This window comes from Temnothorax curvispinosus, unplaced genomic scaffold, assembly GCF_003070985.1.
Source record: "Temnothorax curvispinosus isolate PA1 unplaced genomic scaffold, ASM307098v1 QBEX01007285.1, whole genome shotgun sequence".
In the NCBI taxonomy this organism is placed as follows: Eukaryota; Metazoa; Arthropoda; class Insecta; order Hymenoptera; family Formicidae; genus Temnothorax; species Temnothorax curvispinosus.
The window spans coordinates 499,660-521,348 of NW_020217065.1; the positions used below are offsets into that span (position 1 = coordinate 499,660).

Below are 21,689 nucleotides of genomic sequence, written 5' to 3' on the forward strand. Positions count from 1 at the left end.
AAGTTATCATTTATAGAAAATTAAATTTACCAACAAAATTTTGAAGTAACAAAATCAGACCGATTAAGTCACAATTAACAAGAGATGTGTTTTCCATCTAATTAAATCCTTTAGACTTTTATCTGCAGGAATACTTAAAATTTCTTGTATATTTAATTATATTATACAATTGTATGTATAATTCAAAAGGGAAGAAATGCTGCATCAACATATTTTTCATACTTACGAAACCATTCTGTAACTTTCTTGGAACTTTCGAAAGAGTAAGGCAGTCCATAATCCGAAGATGCAATGTCGGAAGCACTCCTCGATGAGTGAAGCGGAGTAATTTAAGAGTGAGGCGTGATCACCGGCTAACATAAAAACTGGCGCCGAGATGAACAGCCTGCAATTTGAATTATTTCGTCAATATTCCAAGTTGAAAATTACGTAAATGAACGTATTTATCAATTACGTTCCTCAAATTTTAAGTATAATATGGAATAATTTTATATATATAAAATGTCTCTTGTCGCTGAATCGTGTATAGTGAGTTCGATGTGTACATTCAACCAGATGTAGGACACTTTGAACATTTCTTGTGAATTACAACTTGATATTGATCAGTTAAAAATTTTGTTATTGAATCTAATCTTTAAATGACAACTTCTGACACATTTTCGGACATAGCTTTATCAATTTTTTTATTCACTATACGATGTAAAGAATTCGCTCCAAAGGTTTGCCAAAGAAATATGAAAATATCCATCAATATCCTGCTATACCTACTGCTTTTTTTTCATAGTTATTATTCATACATGGAACACAGGGGGGATAACAACAGAAATGCGATTTTTTTTATTAAAATCGAATATGCCGCAGATATATATGTACATATCCATGAATTAAACGAGGTAATATTAAAAATTGCGAAACTAATATTAAATGAGTCAACCGTATAAGATTCTCGGTGCTGTTAGTGCTGTAGCAAACATTTGTTTTGATTTTTACATCTCCCTCCCCCTCTCTTCTCGGACGGTCCATAGGACTCTGCACGAGAGATGGTTATCAAAATCTATCGACTACATATCATTGGCGCGGCGCCCTTTTTTCTCTCCCCATGCCAAAGTTCAGCGGACTATTGATTCATCAGCATACAAAACGTTATACGCCGCTCGCGCCCAACGAAACCTCTATTTCCAATTTTATTAATCTCTTCAATCTGCCGCTACGGTATATATATTTGTTATTTTTTCATTTTATTTTTCCCCCCGATATAAATAACCGTATCTCGCCACCGATTTGTTACGACCACGATACGAACGTGAAAATAATTCTGTCGTTATGTGTGACTATCCCTACCTTTTCGTTAACTAAAGAATGACGCGTACACGGGACATGTTTTATTGGCAACAAATATCGTCTACAGGGCGATTTTTCGTATCGCACTTTACCACATACCTACGTTCGTTAATTATATACCGTACTTACAGATTTGTGACGCAACGCAAAGCTGATAAAAACGTCGTTCAGAAACATCTTGTAAATGAGATAAAAGTTGTGAAATAGAGTAAAGTCGAAAATTGTATCGTGAGATTATTATACATCGCTTTTATACATATATTCGATAATAAGAGGCTTACCACGTCGCCGTCGGTCACCGGTTTCCATCCGAGACACATTTGGCGGCAACGTCCCCAACTCTCTTCAATCGGATCCGCAATATGGCCGCCGGCGGGTATCACGTGACCGATAGAGGAACTCTGACCGACGGATCGACGCTCCCTCTGTCCCTCTTTGCCGGAATCCCTCTCGTTTGTTTTTACGACCGTAGGCGGCGTATAGGCCTATACGCCAGCAGCGTAGGCGCCGGCCACGGCACCACGAGTTCGCCGGCGTGGCGTGAACGTGTCTCGTCTCTACGTAAATACGTAAACCGTCGTGCTCCACACACGAGCTAACGATGTTAGTGCTCCTAATTGCGATATGCATCCTATCCGGCGCGCACGCCGCGCACCTCGAGCGGGTGCACGACGAGGAACTCCTGAATCTCATGAAAGTCGAAAAATACGTGATCGTTCTATTTAGTAAGTTTGTTTCTTTCTTTTTTCTCCCCCCTCCTTTGTTTTCTGCTTTGTTGTCGTTCTCAAGCGGCTTTTCAGGCGAAAAGAGGAAAATATTGCTCGGCGAGATACTAATTATATGTCATTTTTATTTTATTTATGTATTACTTGAATTACTTCCCGATTGTTATATTCTTATGTTGCAAATTGGAGTTGACATAAGGCTCCATGATCTTATCCCTCAGGAATGTTGCAGTTCGTAATTTTCCCTTCGGCTAATGATCCTGACAGAAAATGTTTGCTATAGTTGATCTCTCGAAAAGGCACGCAATTTTGCCAATCAGTTATATTTTATTAAAATATTATGTAAGCCGCAAAACGCTACGATCCTCCTTCTAACTGTGAATACATGATAACAATTTTGTGATTTGCCTTTAATATTACAAAATCTTACAATTACTAATGGCGATACTTTTATTTGCAGCGACCAATGACTGTGAAGACTGCAATACGTATGAAAGAAAGCTGGCTCACTTGCGGGAGGATCTCGTCGATGCCATGTCCGCATGGGTTGTTAAGACTGTTGATAGTCAATTACTTCAATTATATAGCAATGCTAGAGAACCTGTTCTACTGTTTTTCCGACATGGGATTCCCTTGTTATACGACGGTACGGATTTAACAAGAAATTACACTTGGATTACAATTGGATTTTTTTAATCATTTAATTGCGCTCTGTGATAGTACATGCTTTATTATCCCGTATACATTTATGATATGTCGCTACGTATATTCTCTTATTTCTGTGCTCGTAAATATGCAGTTGCACTATAGATTTTTATGTTGCATCTTCTCCCACAGGACCTTTGGAGGACGAGGACATAATAAATACGTTTACGGACAATAAAGCACCCACGGTAAAGGAACTTACGGACGACACATTTGAGCATTTAACTCAAGCAAGCAGCGGTGCCACGACTGGCGATTGGTTCGTTATGTTGTAAGTCTCGGGCCTTATGTCTACATCTATAGAAATTATTTAATTTATTTTATAACTAACGGCAGTACATTCTAATCACGGTTTATAATGTCAGTTACAGCACGGACTGTGTACAATGCTTGCGCATGATGGCAAAGTGGGAAACGGTCGGTGCCAAACTTAAACACAGATTAAATGTAGCACTTGTTAATAAAGCCACAACTGGGGTTTCCACAGCCAGGAGATTTAATGTTTATAATACTCCACAATTTATGCTGTAAGCATATAGATATAAATTAATGTTTGATATCTTGAACGATATTTATATTATATAAATGCATTGTGGGATAAGCACAAATTGAAAAGGTGACATAGATTAATGCATTTTACTTGTACAGATTTAGGCATGGCAAAATGTATCGGTACGATTCGACGACGTACGATATTGCTTCCTTAATAGCATTTGCTAAAGAATGGTACAAAGATATAAGACCAGAGGAAGTACCTCCACTTCCAAGCTTCTTGTAAGTTTAAAGATCCGTTTAGTTACTTAAAAATTTATTGTTTTAACTTATTTGTTAGTTTGTACATATATTAATGTATCATATTGTTTTCCAGTGATGAATACACAAAAATAATTCTAAACTTTCTCTACGAAAATCCGTGGATACTCAAGCTAACTAGCATTTGCATTGGGGTACTAGTTATTGTTCTAGCAGCTATTAAATGTATGCAATCGGATGAAACTCCAGAGGAAAAAGAAGACTAAATCTATTGCATTTGATCTGCCAAAAATATATTACGAATGTTTCTCTGTACGGACTATTGTCTAGTGCTGAAAATAATTTTTGATTGTACATTAAGTTATTGCACATATGTGAAAAGTATAATTTTAAGTTTTATAATATTTTTATAAATCTGTCTTTTTCAAAAATATTTTAAAAATATTTATTAAATTGCAAATTTGATGAAATAATTGAGAAATTCGATTATCTCATCGCGCGAAAGTATAATTACAACATTTAGTATACGTGCAATGATATAAAATTAAGAATATATTTATAATAATTGAAATTATCTTGAAGATTAAGAGAAGATAAATGTGTTTTTCTGCATAATAATCTAATGTACACAAATATTTGCATTGATTCACAAAAAATATATTTTTTTACTAGAAATATATCCAAAAAGTTATATAGTATGTAATGTACAGAGACAATGTCTATAACAGCAGCAAATTTAAGAAAGGCAAAGCGATATCATTAAATTTATTTAAAAATTAAGCTTTAAGCGGATTTAGACTACGTTTACACGTCACTATTAATCGGGTTTAGTAACATCTGTAATTATAACTGAAACGCGTGCTAGTTTACACGAAGAAATGTTATTTTATTTCTACTCAAAGAAATTTTGAAATTTTTGCAATTTTATCTTAAGTTGGCAATGTAATCATAACTCAATGTTTACACATTTCTCTCGTCAACGGGTGTAATAGATATTATAAAACCGGATTTAACTAGCGATTTAACTATACATTTTATGTCAGCAGTTATAATTACTGATGTTAACCCGATTAATGATGACGTGTAAACATAGTCTATATTAGTTTTGTTAAAAAAAAACTTTTATTGTCAAGTCGGCCACATTCCATTAATTGTATGATATTACGTTATGTCCATTGTACATTATTATATCTGTTACTTTGGATTTTATTGCTTTTTTCATATACAAATTTTTATGAGCAATCCTTAGATTGTTTTATTAAAAAGAAGATAGAGAAAAACATATAATCAAATTGTACAAGAATATTTGTTATAAATTTTTTACAGAAATATATCTTTGATGCTAAAAATTGAAAACTAATCTTCAGATTCCAATTTTTGTATAAGCCACTTTTAATGTGCAATAACGGTATAAACTGAAAACAATTCTATATCGAACACATCTGACAATTTACTTTCATAATTACTTAAAAGTGATATTCTAAACCTTACCTATGTAATTTGCGCGTATATAATAAATTCTAGTGTTGTGACTTTCTAAAAGCATCATTGTTCTTCCGTGATACAATGACTTGTCAAGCTCAATATCTTTTCTTTAAGTTTTATAATATTCTAAATATGCTTTGAATTATTTAAAGAATAAAATTCATGAGGCACGATATTGTGATGACCTGATGACCTCGTAAATTATTCAATAGCAAATCTATTTTTGGGACTGAAGTTCAAACTTCATTAGTGTAATGTAGATTTGCTCTCTTTCTCGCTTTGTTGACAATATTTAAAAATTACTCCGATAAAATTATTGAAATCAATACATGTTATACACAGTAGCTCTAATTTCGTTAAGCAACTTAACGCATCACATACGTGACAAGCGTTATACTTTACGTATAAATACATATTAAGGAAACAGCTAAACGTATAGGAACGTATAGCCATTTATTAAATGGAACTATAATAAAACACATATTACATCAAGATACCACTAACATTATATTACTTAAAAAAAAAAGCAAAGATATCTATAACGTAGAAGTCAATTGTTAACTTAAATGCCATTTTAAATATCACAACAAAGCCAATATTGTGAAAATATACAACAAAAAATAAGTTTCCTATATGCTAGTCTAAAAATTGTACTTATTCCTTATATAGCCATTTTGGTCTTGTTTCTTACAAATAAAAAGGCAATTTGTATTTCGTATTAAATATTGTCAACCGCCACATTTATCCTGAAAACCGTTGATGTATTAGCTAACGCCATTCTGATACTGTTTTCAAACTTTTCTTGTATCGACGAGAATTCCATCATATTACTAGGCTTGGACTCGATCCAAAATCCGTCAAATTCATAAAATAGATAACAGTAAAACTGATGAAAGGCACGAATCGTCGGCAGGGTCTTGGAGGAATTATATATATGAGTCTTAGCGCTGCCGTCCCTCAGCAATTTCAAAGCCATGCTCGTGAGATTTATACCGACTATAGCGAATGCGTATCCGTAACGCGGATGATTCGAATGGGACAATACGTGCGTGGCCATGCTAGGATATTCTTGAGCAAAATAAACGAGATTCTCCAATCCCAGGATTCCCATCCCACGAAAATCCGTCTTGGGATCGTCCCCCTGGAAGCCGATCTCCTGCCACTGCTTGGTCACCCTCGCATCCAGTGGCTCGTACGGCATCAGGAGGTTCCACAGTTTCAGCAGCTTCTGCTCGTGCTCCGGATTATCCGCGCTGTACGGCATCTTCCTGAGCTCCTCGCACTCGACGCAGAGCTGACGGTAGCCCCAGATCAGCTCCACGCACTTGCCGAACGACTTGGCGAAGTCTGGATGCGCCGTGGGATTGATCTTCTTGGTCACCAGCACGGTCCTGATGGCATCCTCGAGAATCTTACGCTCGGTTCTCGTCGTTATTCCACGGTGATCGGCGATGTCGTTGAGGTACGCGACGAGGGTCCTGATGTTCGCGTCGCGCGACTGCCCGAGGGTCTCCTCGACGGCAAAAGCGCGCGGCGCCCCGGACGGCTGTCCGTAGCAGATCCTCTGCAGCTCGCACATCTGCGTGGTGTGGCGCAAGAACCATTTTATCAGGCGCCTGAAGTACCAGCACACCAGAGCCCAGAAGTACCTGAACATGCCTGCCCGGACGAGGATCGCGACGATTGTCTGTCAAGAAGCGTCACTCTAAAAGCGCCGTATCACCGCCGTGTTAACCTGTACCGTGGCCGGTCGTCGTCTCATCCCGACGATTCGTTTTCATCTCGCTGTGTAAATAACGTTATGCAAATACAGGGTAGAGAATCCAATAACCTCGCCAATGTGTCGCTACCTTCTTTCTCTCCTCCTCCCGAGCGTTTCACCCTCCGAATAAACCGCACAGGCAGTGTAATTTATATCAATATTGCATTATGCGCTTGACGTCGATTGTCGTCGATATATGTGTGTCTTTATATCTTTCCGCCTGTATTGCACCTATATAGGTACTCGTATTAAATCGTATATCGTGATCGTTGACATGCTACATATATGAAAGAAGCTTTCTATCTTTATCAAACAAAAAATGAAAAAATTTTATGGAATTAATTATAACTGATATATGCGTATAATTGTTTACTTAGCACTTGCAATTATAAATATTTGGGATTTTCATGCTCGCGTCCATTTTTGATCTTTGTAGTTACGTCGTCCGACATCCAATAAGGGTATCTACTGTCTAGAGACAAAAATGTCACTAGATGGAATTTCTAGAAAACAAACTTTCCTATTGGGCCGTTGGGCGTCGGACACGGATATCAGACGCAGTGTGAATCTTCCTAATCGTAAAAATTTATGGCTGTCGTTCACAGGTGATTACGAAAGTAAACGTTGGGGGATTTGATTTGAAATAAGTGCAATGACGCGAGATGGGCGTCAAGGATCTGTGGAATATTTTGTCGCCTTTGTGCGAGAGGAAGCCGCTGTACGAGCTGCAGGGAAAAACCATCGCGATCGATTTAAGCGGATGGGTCGTGGAAACCCAAACGATCACCGATAATGCGGCTCAACCGAGGATGTATCTCAAGTAAATCTGCTCTTCTCTTGATTTCATTTATTTCTATTTGTTAAAATATATTTAATTAAATAACGTTAGAGCAAAATAATAATGGATTAGTACAGTGGATAATACTCTATCGACATATACATTTTTTTTTAATGCACATATTGTTGATAATTTACAATATTTATACGATTCAAATTGTTTGTTGCAGGAACTTGTACTTCCGTACGGTGTTCCTTCTTATGCATGAGATATTTCCAGTATTTGTATTAGAAGGAAAAGCACCTATCATAAAACATAAAACTATTGCAAGAAGAAACAACGTTCGTAATGGATTTCAGGAGAAGACCGTTAAGAAAGGTGGAAGAACCCAGTTTAATCGAGTTCTAAAAGAGTGCAAAGAATTGTTAAGATGCATGGGTATTGCTTGTGTACAGTCTGAGGGTGAAGCGGAAGCTATGTGTGCTTACTTAAATGAAGATGGGGTACAACTATATACCATATACTAATTTTTTTTTTAATAAACAAATTTGACAAATTAGATAAAGAAAAGATGTACTTTTAGCTCGTGGATGGATGTATAAGCCAAGACAGTGACTGTTTCTTATACGGGGCGAAAGTAGTGTACAGAAACTTTAATATTAGCCATGGACATTGTGACGTGTACAGTATGGAAAAAATAGAGAAGACGTTGAACATAGGACGAAGTAAAATGATAGCTTTAGCTTTGCTATGTGGCTGCGACTATGATGAGGGAGTAAAGGGTGTTGGAAAGGAAGCTGCTTTAAAATTTTTCAAGACTGTGAGAGAGAAGGATGTCTTACAAAGGTTTGAGTATATTGCATGTTTATAGAATTTATCAAATTTTGTGATTGTAAGTGAACTATTTTTCTTTTCTCTTTTTTTTTCAGGATTCAAGATTGGAGAACTGACAGAAGTTTGGACAGAGCTGAGTCAAATTTGTTAAATCCAAATTTATGTACATCGTGTGGTCACCCAGGAAAATTGCAAAAGCACACAAAATCGGGTTGTGCTGATTGTGGAACTATTAGGAAATGTAATGATGATTTCAGGTAAAAATTACATAATTACAAGATTTAAGTATTACGTATATTTAGGAATAATAATTTATAATTTTTTATGTATACAGGGAAAAGAGGGCATTGATATTAAATGAGGTATCGTTAAGAAAGAAGGCACTCCAAGATGAAAATTTTCCAAACCAAGAATTGATAGATGAATTTCTTATCAGAAAGGATTCAGTTCCAACTAAATTAGATATAAAATGGAAACAACCTCAAATCAAACAATTTATTGTAAGTTTATTACTACACGTGCTATAATATGTTAAAATTATAAAAATTACTTTGTCAAACTGTCTAAACTTTCTATTTTATCAGGACTTTATGAACAAATATCTCTGTTGGGAACCACAATATGCGTTCGAAAAAATATTTACATTAACTACTAGATGGCAGCTCTTACATCTACCAGATCTTACACCTGATGAACGTTTCTCCATGACAGATTTATTTATTCCTGACAATATAAAAAAGATACGTAATATTAAATCTATAGCCAGTTACGAAATTATATGGAAGAAAGAGCATACTGTAATTGAAATGCTAAATGAATATAAAGAGCAAACAAGAGAGAATGGTGATGATGATGCTGTAGATGATAGTTTACTAACAAGTATTGAACCACAAGACTTGGTTCTAAAGTGTTACCCAGAATTGGTTGAGGTATATGAAAATACTAGGAACGCAAAAACGAAAAGAAAACCTGCAAACTCTCGGAGGAAAAAGGTTACAATTGATAATAATAAAGATACTGAAACAAGAGATACTACAAAATCAAAGCAAAAGAAAGTAAAGAAGAAAATAGAAAAAAATAATAGGAAGATTGATGAATTTATATCTGGAAACCATGCAATGTCCTTAGAGGAGTCCTTTGAAAAAATGAATATTACACCAAATATTACACCAAAAAGATCAAAGCGAGAAAATATTTCGAGTAGAGTGAACGAGTTAAAAATAAGTGATGTACCTGAAGATGCTGCAATCATGAACATAAAACAAATGAAACGTGGGCCACAATTTAAAAGAGTTCTGGAGGTAGAAAAGTTAAATTCAAAGCAAAATAACACGTATGACAAGGTGTTTAATGATCTCTCTCCTGATGACTTTATGAGCGAAAATGAAGATAATGATATAGATGTAACACATGTGATAGAAAATATATGTGGCAAACAAACTTTCCAATTTAGTATAACAAACTGCCAATCTACAGAATCTACTAGCCGGTCTACAGAAAACGTTATACAAGGATGTACAAAAATTGATGAATTTGAACCTGTGACATACACTAGAGAAGATTATGTTCATACACAGGATGAAAAACGGAAACCACGTAACTCTGATGATGAATTTGGCGATATTAATGAATCATATATTCCTATTAATCAAAGAATACAGATAGAACAAAACCGAAGGTTTTTATCGACGCACAATCAAATGAAAAAGAAACTTAGCTTTGATTTTGAAAATATTATGGACCAAACTAATAACGATTTTGAAAGTATTATGGATCAAACCGAAAACGAAACCATATGTTTAGATACGTGATATTATATAAAGCATGTACTTTTTAATTAAAGTTTTTAATTTTTAAGAAGAAAGTTTTTAAATATATAAAAATAACTATTTCGCATTATATCTATGTTAAATTTTGGTTTTTAAAATATATAATGTGTACTCCAGTCAATACAGATAGGATACTTTAATATTATACATTTTTTTTTATATTTGATATTTAAATTTAATTATCTTAGGTTGGTATGCCACCTATTTTCTTATATTTCTTATTTTTTTTTATAATAAATATCTTATGACTTATAGAAATTTTCGATATTCAGTTCTTTCCCATATTTTACAAAAGTTTTCCTTTGGTGTTTTCCGAGGTAAGGGGGGAAACACCAAAGTTCTAGTGATTTTAATAGAAGTAATCAACAGCGTCTCTAGGCTTCTATGTTCCCCCCTTATCTCAGGAAAGGACAGATCGTTGACGCGTAGCGTACATACATACACGCGGAATCTTTTAATCAGTTTTTTTTTTTAATCTTAATTTTATTCCTTTGAACAAAGGGAACGTAATTATAAGGAGAAAATTTATTAGGATAGCAATTACGCAACATAAAAACGCAAAGTTTTTGGTCACGTCACGTTTTTACCTATTTTACCAATCACGTGTCCGGCGCAAGGGACGTGGTAGGGGTGCGTTCGGAAACGTCACCAGAGTATACTCCCTTCTCTTTCTATCTTTAGCGAGTTAGAAGGAGAAGGGAGTATACCCGTGTGTACTCTGATGACGTTTCCGAACTCAGCCTAGCTCTCGAACTCCCCTAAATTGTGGTACTTCGGCTCCCTGCGGAGCCGGAAATCCATATTTTCGGGCATAAAGAAGATAACTTCCCTAAATTAAATTCCTCAATTTTCAAACAATCGAAACGAGCCTGAGTTTTTTTATTCACGCCGTTCTTGAAACGGAAAATTTTTTATTTTAGTCGCGTTTAGCAGACCAAGCCGCTCAGTAGCAATCGAACGTGATTGGTTCTTACTTTTAGAACCAACCAATCAACGCAGAGTGTTGATAAGACGAACAACAATTGTGCAACAGTTGTGTCTGCTGAACGCGCCCATGGCGCAAGCTCTGCGCGCGCGATCTGTTTATGTTTGAGAGAAAGACGGCGATGTTGCCGACGTCGGATCGGAATCGAGTGGGAGTGGAGTTGAGTTGAGCGTAGCGTAAACGCTCATCTCTGAGTAAAGTTATAGCACAAAGCTTTTTGAGTTTTCTTTGCAATCCCAATTCCCAATTCCCAAACAGTCTCTTTCTAAGGGGGACGTTAGAATGAGACGAAGAGTGAGTTAACTAAGGTGACCTAAGGTTAGAAGTTACCGACGTTTGTGAAACTGGGCCTTATTTTATTGCCACCAAACAGAAACGTTAGTAAGGAATGGGATAATTATCTGCGGTGATCTGCGGTTAGCGAGACTGAGGTAACGATGAAGTATTCTGGTATAAAATGATATCGGCATTTAAGTATGTACATTTTAAAAAATTTCCTTTGTAATTTACGTGTCTCTAAAAATTTAAACTTTTATGAAATATATTAGATACATGATGATGTTGTCGAGCCAAAACTGTCAAAAAATCTGGAAATGCGCAACAATACCGCGAATAAGTGAAGAACTATGCCAAAACTATTATGAGGACAGAAATTACATATCGACTTCTCGGATGACATGTTATGGATACGAAGAGGGAGGCACAGACACTTGTCAAAGTAAGATGTAAAACATAATTAAACGATTATTATTTATTATTATTCACACTTGCTATATATCATTATTCATATGGTACAGGGTGATTCTGGAGGATCAATAGTGAGTGATAATATTCTCCTCGGTATAACTTTGTTTGGAGACAGTTGTGCTAAAAAGAATTTGCCTGGTATATGGTATATACACAGATGTCACATTATTTCGACATTGGATTTGAGAAAAAACCGGAATAGATGCGTAAGTAATTTATTATCATATAATGTATGTATAAAAACTACATACTTGCTAAAATATAATTTTATTACAAATAAATTGCATACATATATGAAAACGATGTAATCTTTTATATTTTGCTTTAAAATTGCATTTGCAGCTAAAAGAGATTTTGTATAATTATGTTGGAACAAATGTGTTGAGTAAAAAAGTACCACACGTATGCACTGCCGATAATACCGTTTAATGAAATATTTTTTTTATTACACGATATTGTTTTATGTGCTGTGCACTGATACTTGAAAATTACATCAAATTTTATATTCATAGTTTTCTGACTTAAAGAAATTATGCTAAAACAATTTTCTTTGCATATATGTATGTTACAGTGCATAACTTTAAACAATCTGTTAAATTCAAAATTCAATAATATTCACTAAACTTGCAAATCCGTCTCAATATATTCAACTATCTTTCTCTTTCATTTGTTATAAGAAAAACAAATTCTACAATACATACGAATCAACTTCGAGATTCAGTAGTTTTTATGTGGAATCGCTTTTGATATATCGATGCTCGAGATTACCATTTTGAATACTTGCGAGAACATTGTATATTTATGATAATGAAAAAATGTTCAATCTTTTTGTCAATCCATCAACGTTGACTCCACAATCCTGGGTGGGTTTTGGCCTGTTCTAAAGATTCGATCTTCTTTGTGAACATTTGCAACAATAAATGTTTCACGTGAAGTGGTTGTTAGCCACAACTCCTAATTAAAAGAATCACAGAAATTTCTGTCAGAGTCTTTTACTCTTTGTTTGTGTGAATTAAAATAAATTTAAAAATCCTATAAATTAAGGAATCGAATTCGAAACCGCCACAATTACAAATCTGCCACTTTTACACATAGCCAAGCGGCATCCCGTTTGATCTTTTTGTTAAAATAAATTTTTTCCCTGACTTTTAACTGACTTTGAATGGTCTTGAATGATGCATAATTGTATGCGTCTTAAAATACTATATTAACAAGTAAATAAAATTATATAATTCCAATTTTTAAAAAAGTTGATCTTAAAATGTTCTTGTTTTTATAAACAAAATTGTATTTTTTCTAAGATGTTTCTCTTAAAATCAAACAAGTTTAAAGCTTTTTTTCTGTCATTAAAAATGAAAGAGTTATTCAGGTGACTTATTTTAAAAATGCCACTTCTCTGTATATAAATTTTTTTTATAATAACAAATGGTATATATAGTAAAGTATAATTTAATGTTATACTTATCAATTACCAATGAAATTTGAATCGCTCGATAAATACGTAAGCAAGGTTTACTTTCACATTAAATACAATGATAAAAATAATACAAAATATAAAGCCAAATTTATCATTAAAATAGGTACGTATATTCATATAATTATAACGTTCTGCGAGATCCATTGGTAATTACTAGCGGATCAGATTGTTTACCATTATTTTATAAATTCGATTGTAGCATGATTAGTTCAAAGATCCACGAATGTTTTTATACGTTATAAGGATTCTAAATTTATTCTTTCTAAAGATGGTTGAAGCGTTAAATTATAGTTATTCCAGAATAAAATCTCAAAGAATTTTACAATGTTAAATGTCTTTCGAGCATTCTGATAACATACTATTTTAATCGTAAATTAAACATAAATTTGGTATAAACTCAGATTTGATATAACTCACATATCTATATCACGAATATATTTAATAGTATACAGAATATGTAAAAGATACAGAATATTAATACTAATTGCTATAATACGAACAAGTAAACTGATTCTTCATAAACTTCTTTGAATCAGGATGAATTAAATGATAAACAGGGAAATAAAATATTTATTATTAGTTTATACTTCGTTTTAAATACTTGATATTTATATGTGTTGTTAATATATTTTGTATGTAGTACGAATTATTGAAAAACCGTGGATCAATAGCGAGTACCAGGAGGTACAAATCTCGCAAATCACTTTCTACATCCTTCACCTTATAATAGTGCTGTGCGATTTTCTAATCCTGATTTGATAGGTATGTTAGAGCTTCATTTTGTGGGTGATTTCTTATAGTGATAGATATTAATGAGACTTCAGACTGTCTAATGAGACCTCGAATGAGACTGAATTCTTAAGTCGACTGTAATAATAATATTAATGGAATTTCTATCAATTTATCAATTCTTTCGACAGTTCGACAGTCAATTATGAATTTCCTCCTGCTGTAAACATTTATATACAAATTTCATGTTTCGCGTATTAAGAAAGGAAATGGGGCTGTCAGTATACAAAATCAGTTGATGTCGGACTGCTGAGAAGTTTATCGATCGTACTATACTACAAACAAATTTTACTTCAGTGTTTGCTAATATCGTGCTTCGTGTATTATAGTCTACTGGATTCTCCATGATTTACTGTTTCAACAATTCTATTAAAGTTTTTGTTGCTTTAGTTATCGCCATTCGAAAATTTCATGTGACAGTGATCATAAATCTATTTTATGTACCGTACAAACAACGAAACTTTATTACGAGGAAATTATTATCTTTGAGTTAGTATGTAAAAGAACATTGATCTGACTGAAAAGTTGATTATACATGATATCTGGAAGGCATTATTAAACTTTTAATATTCTTCCGTGTCTATATCTATTTGTGGACCAATCGCTCTGAAGTGCTTGAAATTGCCTTTCCTAAGTCAGCACACAGCGATGGCCGCATCCTAATTTAGCATTGAAAGGGTCAAGCAAATGGATTCGGAATCTCGACAAAACGTTTCACATTTGCATAAACTGAAAAAGGTAGCAAAGGTGAAATTAAGTCTCGATCGGTATTACTTACTTGTTGGTACACATGCTGTTAAACGATAATCCGATCTCAAGAATTACGCGTAATAACATGACACTTTTCCGATATCATATCCTTTTTATTCTCGAACGCAAAGCGTTATTAAATGTGGACGCGACAATGACCGTTTGAGAGAGAACGAAATAACGAAGAAAGATCACACTAAAGCGGACTGGACGGTTCAAGTGAGCCTGAAATACGATTCCAAAACGTTTATAAGATCACTCAGAGAGATGGACCTTAATATAATTCATTTATAAGAAAGTATGGAACATCCAATGTGGTAATCGGATTTTACGAAGTCCTTAAGTAGACTTCGTATTGATTTCCGACTATTCGACTACCTGCGCTATATCTGGCTCCGATCATCGTTTAAAATACATTTACCATTTTATTGAGGCTAAGATGATATTATATTTCTCTCGTTTGTACTTTATATTAGTAATATCACGATTGCACTGTAGAACTTATTGTTAGTTTAGAAAATAAAATAGCTAATATATAATGCAGAGATTCTTGTAAACTAAAAATAAAGAGAATCTTTATTTTTTTAACTATTGTAATGTTTTGCATAAAATGCTATGAGATTAATGGTTGTTAAATTTAGTAATATTTCTCCGTTTTCTTTCATTTATTATCAAATAAAATTACACAAAATAATTTGTTTTTATTATCTGTAGTTTATAACGTGAATCTATCTGCCTATCTATGTATTAGTGTTTGTTTTGATGCATTGATATTCGAATTATTGCTTCAACTTAATCAACATAGTTAAACTAACATGGGTAACACGATCTTCTGAATAGGCAACAGATAATATAATTGTCACAAAGCGAATACAAAATTGTTACAGTCTTGGTTGATAACTTAATGCACAGCACGAGTAAGTTTCCAAAGTGTCTCACATTTGATTGAACAATCGACTCTAGAAAATGATTCAAATTGTATATCATAAACTTGTATGTTTAACTGAAAATATAGCATGATTAATTTTATTATTGTAATGATAAATATGAGAGAGAGAGAGAGAGTGTGAGAGAGAGAGAGAGAGAGAGAGAGAGAGAGAGAGAGAGAGAGAGAGAGAGAGAGAGAGAGAGAGAGAGAGAGAATATAAATATATGATTACAATATTTTGTACCATATAAACTATGGTACAAAGATAATATTTCTCGTTCGTTATTATTACAATTGAGAGAAACAATATAAGTAAGAGAATAATAAATAATAGAAATTTGTAAGGGGGATACATTTGACAAATGCCATTCTTAGATTCTTACTTTTATCAACCCCAAATATATATAGCTTATGCGTTTTATACGTACGCGCATTACATGTACGTCGTTGTCTGTATTGGAACGAGGGCAGATAGTGAGGGTCGATGGGGTGGTTGCTGGGATTTTCAGTACGCGCGCGATCTCCGTGCCGAAAACACGTTTCTCCCGAATGTCCCGAATATAACTTTCAAATTCGTGCGATCTTCGATGAGAAATCAGTAAAATTATACAGAAAATCAGTATCGATGATTACATGATACATTTAACAATTTATTGTTGCAAAAGTGCAAAAAAGTATAAATCAAAACAAAGATAATTTTAAAATTGTTCTAAATTAAAACGTAAGACGAATAAGGCGAGTTAAAATAAGAATTTGGCAATAAATATTTATGTTAATTTTTACTCGTATCGCGACAAATATATGCTCAATCGGGATGTAATGCAAACGACGGATTGTGAATTTCGAATGCTCATCAGAAGACAATTAGCCGTATATCTACATGCTAGTGAATTAATCATGCCGACAGTATCCGTTTAAACGCTGTTATTAATTCAACTATTCGCTAGCAGGTGATAAGATAATGGTAACGAAAATAGATAACACATAAATAGATAAATTTATCGCAGATAATTAAGGATAAATGCCTGATAAATTAATAATAAAATGAATTGTTAGATAATATTTTGTAATATTAAAGACGGTATACGTTACAAATAAGAATAATATTTGACATTGAGATAAACATTGAGTATTTTACACAGGACGTAAAGTTGATAATAAACGGCGGATAGAAAGTGCGTCAAAGATCTAAATGATATTTAACTTAATTTTTAATGTGCGCGCGCAAACGCAAATTAATGTTTAGTTTGTATAAAAAATTTAATAACACGTAAAAATGTATCGCGTTAATTAAAAATGAAAAATTTTTCGTGCAAAATTAATTTTTTATAAATCACAAAGTTACGTTAATCACAATTATATAATGCTTACGTGTAAATGTGCACTTATCTTTCCGCACTAATTCTCGCATTGAAGGTGCCGGCGCTCCGGATATTACATATTACGTGCTTATGTTGCGAAATATGCGATATTGTATGAGACTATATTTTACGGACGACATACGGTGCGTTTGATGTCGACTTATCACCATGATATATCGCGAACACTTTAATTAATGAAGTCTTGTAAGGCGAAAGCATACGGACAATTAACGCGGCGGTACCTACACGTTGACGTTTATGTTGTAATATCTATAATATTCACGCGTCTCATTTATTGCGGCAATAAATGTTATGACACATATTGAATAGATTATTTAATCACATGAGGCTATTAATTTAATGTCAATAACGTAATTAATTAATTTCAAATTGAGTTATCATATTTAATAATTTGTGATCAGTATATGTGAATCTGGCTCTCTATCATCTGGTAAGTTGTATACGTATACATATTTAATATTATTATAATATTCATAAGCTATATAGTTGAAATCTGTATCAAGTTTAGTACTATATTGTCAGGCTTTTATATGTTTAAAAGTTTTTAAAACAATAATATGTGTATAAATTGTTTTAAAATTTTGAAAGAGCGAGATATTAAAAAATCTTACACAGATTAAAAAGTCAATTTGACATACAAAAGATGCTGAAACTTTCTTATCGCTTTCTAGATAACATTAAAAAGTTAAAGTCCTTTTGCTTTCTACTAAAAAAAATTAAAATATATCGATTTAAACTAAACACATATATAACGAATATTGATGTGTTCCGGTTATACAGTTTGCACGTGCCCTTTATTACTACATAAATTGAATTAGTTACGGCTTGTGTGTAATTAATCGGATAACCCGAGTAATCCGTGGGAAAATTATCATGTTAGAATATTATGCCGTAACGCAATTTTCATATTTTCTGTGTTAGCAGTTGCTCCGCTGACAGATTGTAAATGCAAATTTCACTGTCCTAGCATCAAAAGCACAGCGCGACTAGGAGATTTAAGTCTATAATAAACAATTTTATGGCTGGAGTGTAACAGGTGTCGCGAAATGAAATTGAGTGTTGTAATCTCGATTGCTTTTACGCGATTTTGAAATGAGATTGCATTCTAGTATTCGAGGAATCCCTATCTATTATCAGAGGCCCTGGCGCTGGCATTCCGTTTACTTAAGAAGAATCGGAATACTAAGTCGAGGCACGCCGGTACATGCAGTAAACAGACTTCAAGCAAAATTGTTTCGCAAAAATAATTGCTGTTGCAAATTGGCTCAGTCATTATTCACAAGTGCGTATAATCAATGAATGTAATAAATGAATGTGTTTCGTGAATCAATGATTCATCTGCTGTGAGCGAATCGCACAATTACAATAATTATTAATTACAATTATTATTCTTAGAATAATCGGTTTAATTATAAAATGCATTCAAAATTCCACGAGAGATTATCAGTCTCGCGAACAATTCATCATCATTAATGACACAATTTTGCGAGCGAGTTTTGAATTAAAATCAATATGCGCAAGAGACTTGAGCGCGAAAGACCGACGCATTTACATGAATTGCGCGTACTTTTATGCAAAATCGCTCATCGCATGCTCATCGAGTGTTTGAAGAATTACTGTAAATTTATTACCGTCACCTCCATAATGTCCGACGCTGTTTGAACAGAGTGTTTTCACGAACTTGGACCACAACCGCGCAAACAACTCAATTTGTTACTTCTATTCTTCGCTTCTTCGTGCTTCTAAATTTGCCTTGTTTCTCCACTATTTAATCCCGTCGTCGTTATTTATCTTCGTTTTATTTACAGAAAATCTCAGTGCAGATCTTGGCCAGTAATTGACTAAAAACTTGTGCTAGCAGAAATTAAATGTTATTTGATAATTACGTTGCGGAACATGTGTTATATAATTATGTATGTTAATAAAGAAATTAAAGTAGAGGAACAGAGACTATAATAACGAATGCAAATAAATAAATAAATATTTTTTAACAGAAAAAATACGACCAAATTTGCTAAAACTATTAAATTATTTGATTTGAAACAGTTTTAATGAAATAAATGATTGTGCTAAAATAAAGCCAAAGCGCAAATAATGGTGCGCATAAATAACGTTGTAACTGACAGCATGGTTTAAATGAATTAATTACATTTTATGCCAATCGAATCATTTTAATATGTAATTTTGAACTCTCCTCAAACGAAAATCGATTAAAAATAATATAACATATAATTTTATAAAGATAATGCAATATATACGAAATCTTGATCGCTAATGTTTTGTCAAAATATAAGAAATGCAATTAAAAAAAAGTGAAAGTTACTTTATAAGTATGCAACTCACAAGAATTTTTTTTCGGCTCAGAAACTAGGATTCTTATCGCTTTGACTTCGTTAAATTATATGGCATATCATTTTCTCTGTTAAGGATAGTAAGAAAGAAATATTCGATTTGATTACTAATTTGATCTGTTTAAATTACACTATTAATTGTAAGGTAATTTGTGCGCTCTGGTTATTACTCTCATTAGACTTGTAATTTATCTCTTTGAGAACCATCTGTCTTTTACAATCTCTAAAAATATTTAAGTTGTAAAGAAGTTTTTAACAAATATTTTCATAAAATCTAATTTTTATAGAAATATAATGTGTTTGATAATTTGAAATCGGAAGAAAGATATATATTCGGTAAAAATATGAGCCGACCGTACGCAATAAGTATTACTTTCACGCTGGGCTGGTTTTAATTTCCGGACAGCATCGTACTCATTAGACATCATACTCATTTGCATCATACTCATTTGAGTATCTTTCACCTTGTATTATATAATATACATTTCTCAGTATATTTTTTTCCGTTACGAAAAAGTTCATCTTTCATGGAGCACAGTCTTCACAGAGCATAATTTAAAAAGAGTGTTTCTTTATACACATATATACCTAGTGACGCATTAAATACTTATAAACGCGAAGTAAAAAGAAATGATTTTACGCATCAGGTTTTTTTTTTTGTTATACGAGACCATGTCATGTTTTTATGGTTGTCATGCATTTTTAGCTTGCGTGTTGGCGCATAACACATGCCAGATACAAGCTTGAATAGTTGACACGGAAAGGTACTCTATGTTAAGAATTTTCGTTATTTTTTTTTTCGTGTAACATAAGACAACGAAGCGCACATTGCATATCATTTTTTTAAATCACGTGGAAGTATTCGATGCGGAGCATAAGATGTCCAGTATTTAATATTTAAATATTATTTTATTAAATATTTTAACATTATATCAAGTATCTCGTGCATATTACGTTATATTCCTTTTTATTTATAAATTTAATTTTCTAATAAAATCTGGATAAGAAAAGTAACTTTTTTTTATGAAGTTAAAATTAATATTTTTGCACCAAATTGCAACAAATTAAATTACTGTTGAGAGAGAAATGAACCAATAAAATTGTATAAGAGGAATATAATAATTAGAGTTTGTAATATATAATAAAAAGCTAACTTAATTATAAGATTAAGAATTTTGTTATAATTAATCTTACATCAATAAAGATAAAGTATGTAGTGAACTATCTTTTTCTGTTAAAATTGTAAAGGTGAAGAACTAAACGTATGGGTTTGATATTTGAATTTTCTGAGGAATTCTTCTTTGTTAATAGTTTATACTTTAAAAGTTGTTTGTTCTTTGTCAAGGAAAAATCGACTTTGTATGAAGTATGAGTACTATGAGTTACAAATCGACACGAGTTTTACGTCAACTCTATCAGATATCGATTTCAAGAACGAGAACTTTGCCGGATACTCTTGCACTCTGGAATAGGGTGACAATTTTTATCTCTCATGTAGTCTCTTGTAGTGATCTATTTGTTACGATTATTATTCTTCTCCAATTCAAGTAGATCTCAAATTTTTATGATATGTAAATATTTGTTATAACGACGATTTTTTTTATGTTCTAGTGAATGTAAGCTTACGTGAGGATCGAGTAAGCAAAATAAGGACATGTCAAAGTATTGCTGTATTAGTAGATGTTAATTGATTAAACACGTTCAGCTTTGTTTCACAGTCAAGAGCAGTTGCATTATAGGTTCCACTTCGCCGTGCTGATCTTTTGTTATACCGAAGTAATCTCGCAGAGCATACTTATTCGCTCTTTGATATTTTAATGCTGACGCCTGGTTTTTTTAATATTGTGAGACTGGTTTTTATTCGCGCGGCCGTTACACATTTCTCACTGCACAAGAAGAGAATCTCGTGTCTCGCAGGGCGCATGTGGTTCGCGCTGTACAATGTTTGAAGAAAAATCTTACTTTAAGATCCGGTGACGATATTCTTTCGTAGTACCGTCATCTCGTTTGACACATGGCAGATATGTGCATGCTTCCAATGCATTTATAAGTTTTCTAAAGTATTACT

General features: G+C 33.3%; 4 protein-coding genes across 9 annotated transcripts in view; 3 read left to right on the plus strand and 1 right to left on the minus strand.

Annotated features, from left to right (window-relative positions):
• The first annotated feature begins 1,823 nt into the window (after window positions 1-1,823).
• Window positions 1,824-4,201, plus strand: LOC112456874. The gene is made up of 6 exons (XM_025019656.1): window positions 1,824-2,066; window positions 2,527-2,712; window positions 2,904-3,042; window positions 3,137-3,298; window positions 3,420-3,545; window positions 3,640-4,201. The coding sequence occupies exons 1-6, from the start codon at window positions 1,943-1,945 to the stop codon at window positions 3,788-3,790; spliced, it is 888 nt and encodes a 295-aa protein (XP_024875424.1). The 5' UTR covers window positions 1,824-1,942; the 3' UTR covers window positions 3,791-4,201.
• A 608-nt stretch (window positions 4,202-4,809) lies between these two features.
• Window positions 4,810-6,993, minus strand: LOC112456879 (ELMO domain-containing protein 2). The gene is made up of 2 exons (XM_025019660.1): window positions 6,860-6,993; window positions 4,810-6,794 (listed from the first exon to the last, which is right to left on the minus strand). The coding sequence occupies exon 2, from the start codon at window positions 6,664-6,666 to the stop codon at window positions 5,728-5,730; it is 939 nt and encodes a 312-aa protein (XP_024875428.1). The 5' UTR covers window positions 6,667-6,794; window positions 6,860-6,993; the 3' UTR covers window positions 4,810-5,727.
• A 338-nt stretch (window positions 6,994-7,331) lies between these two features.
• LOC112456882 (flap endonuclease GEN) lies at window positions 7,332-10,254 on the plus strand. Its single transcript, XM_025019666.1, has 6 exons — window positions 7,332-7,591; window positions 7,779-8,052; window positions 8,133-8,395; window positions 8,479-8,640; window positions 8,718-8,883; window positions 8,968-10,254. The coding sequence occupies exons 1-6, from the start codon at window positions 7,434-7,436 to the stop codon at window positions 10,192-10,194; spliced, it is 2,250 nt and encodes a 749-aa protein (XP_024875434.1). The 5' UTR covers window positions 7,332-7,433; the 3' UTR covers window positions 10,195-10,254.
• Window positions 10,255-11,745: 1,491 nt separating this feature from the next.
• The window catches only part of LOC112456891 (tyramine receptor 1-like), a 49,561-nt gene continuing 39,617 nt past the window's right edge, over window positions 11,746-21,689 (plus strand). Inside the window, exons 1-2 of one of the 6 annotated variants that reach the window (XM_025019683.1) lie at window positions 11,746-11,915; window positions 11,995-12,150. The gene's annotated coding sequence lies outside the window, so the exon portion shown is untranslated. Of the gene's footprint in view, window positions 11,916-11,994; window positions 12,151-16,417; window positions 17,701-18,488; window positions 18,553-21,689 lie in introns of those variants that run through there. The other 5 variants (XM_025019684.1, XM_025019685.1, XM_025019682.1 and 2 more) reach the window with 5 other exon arrangements.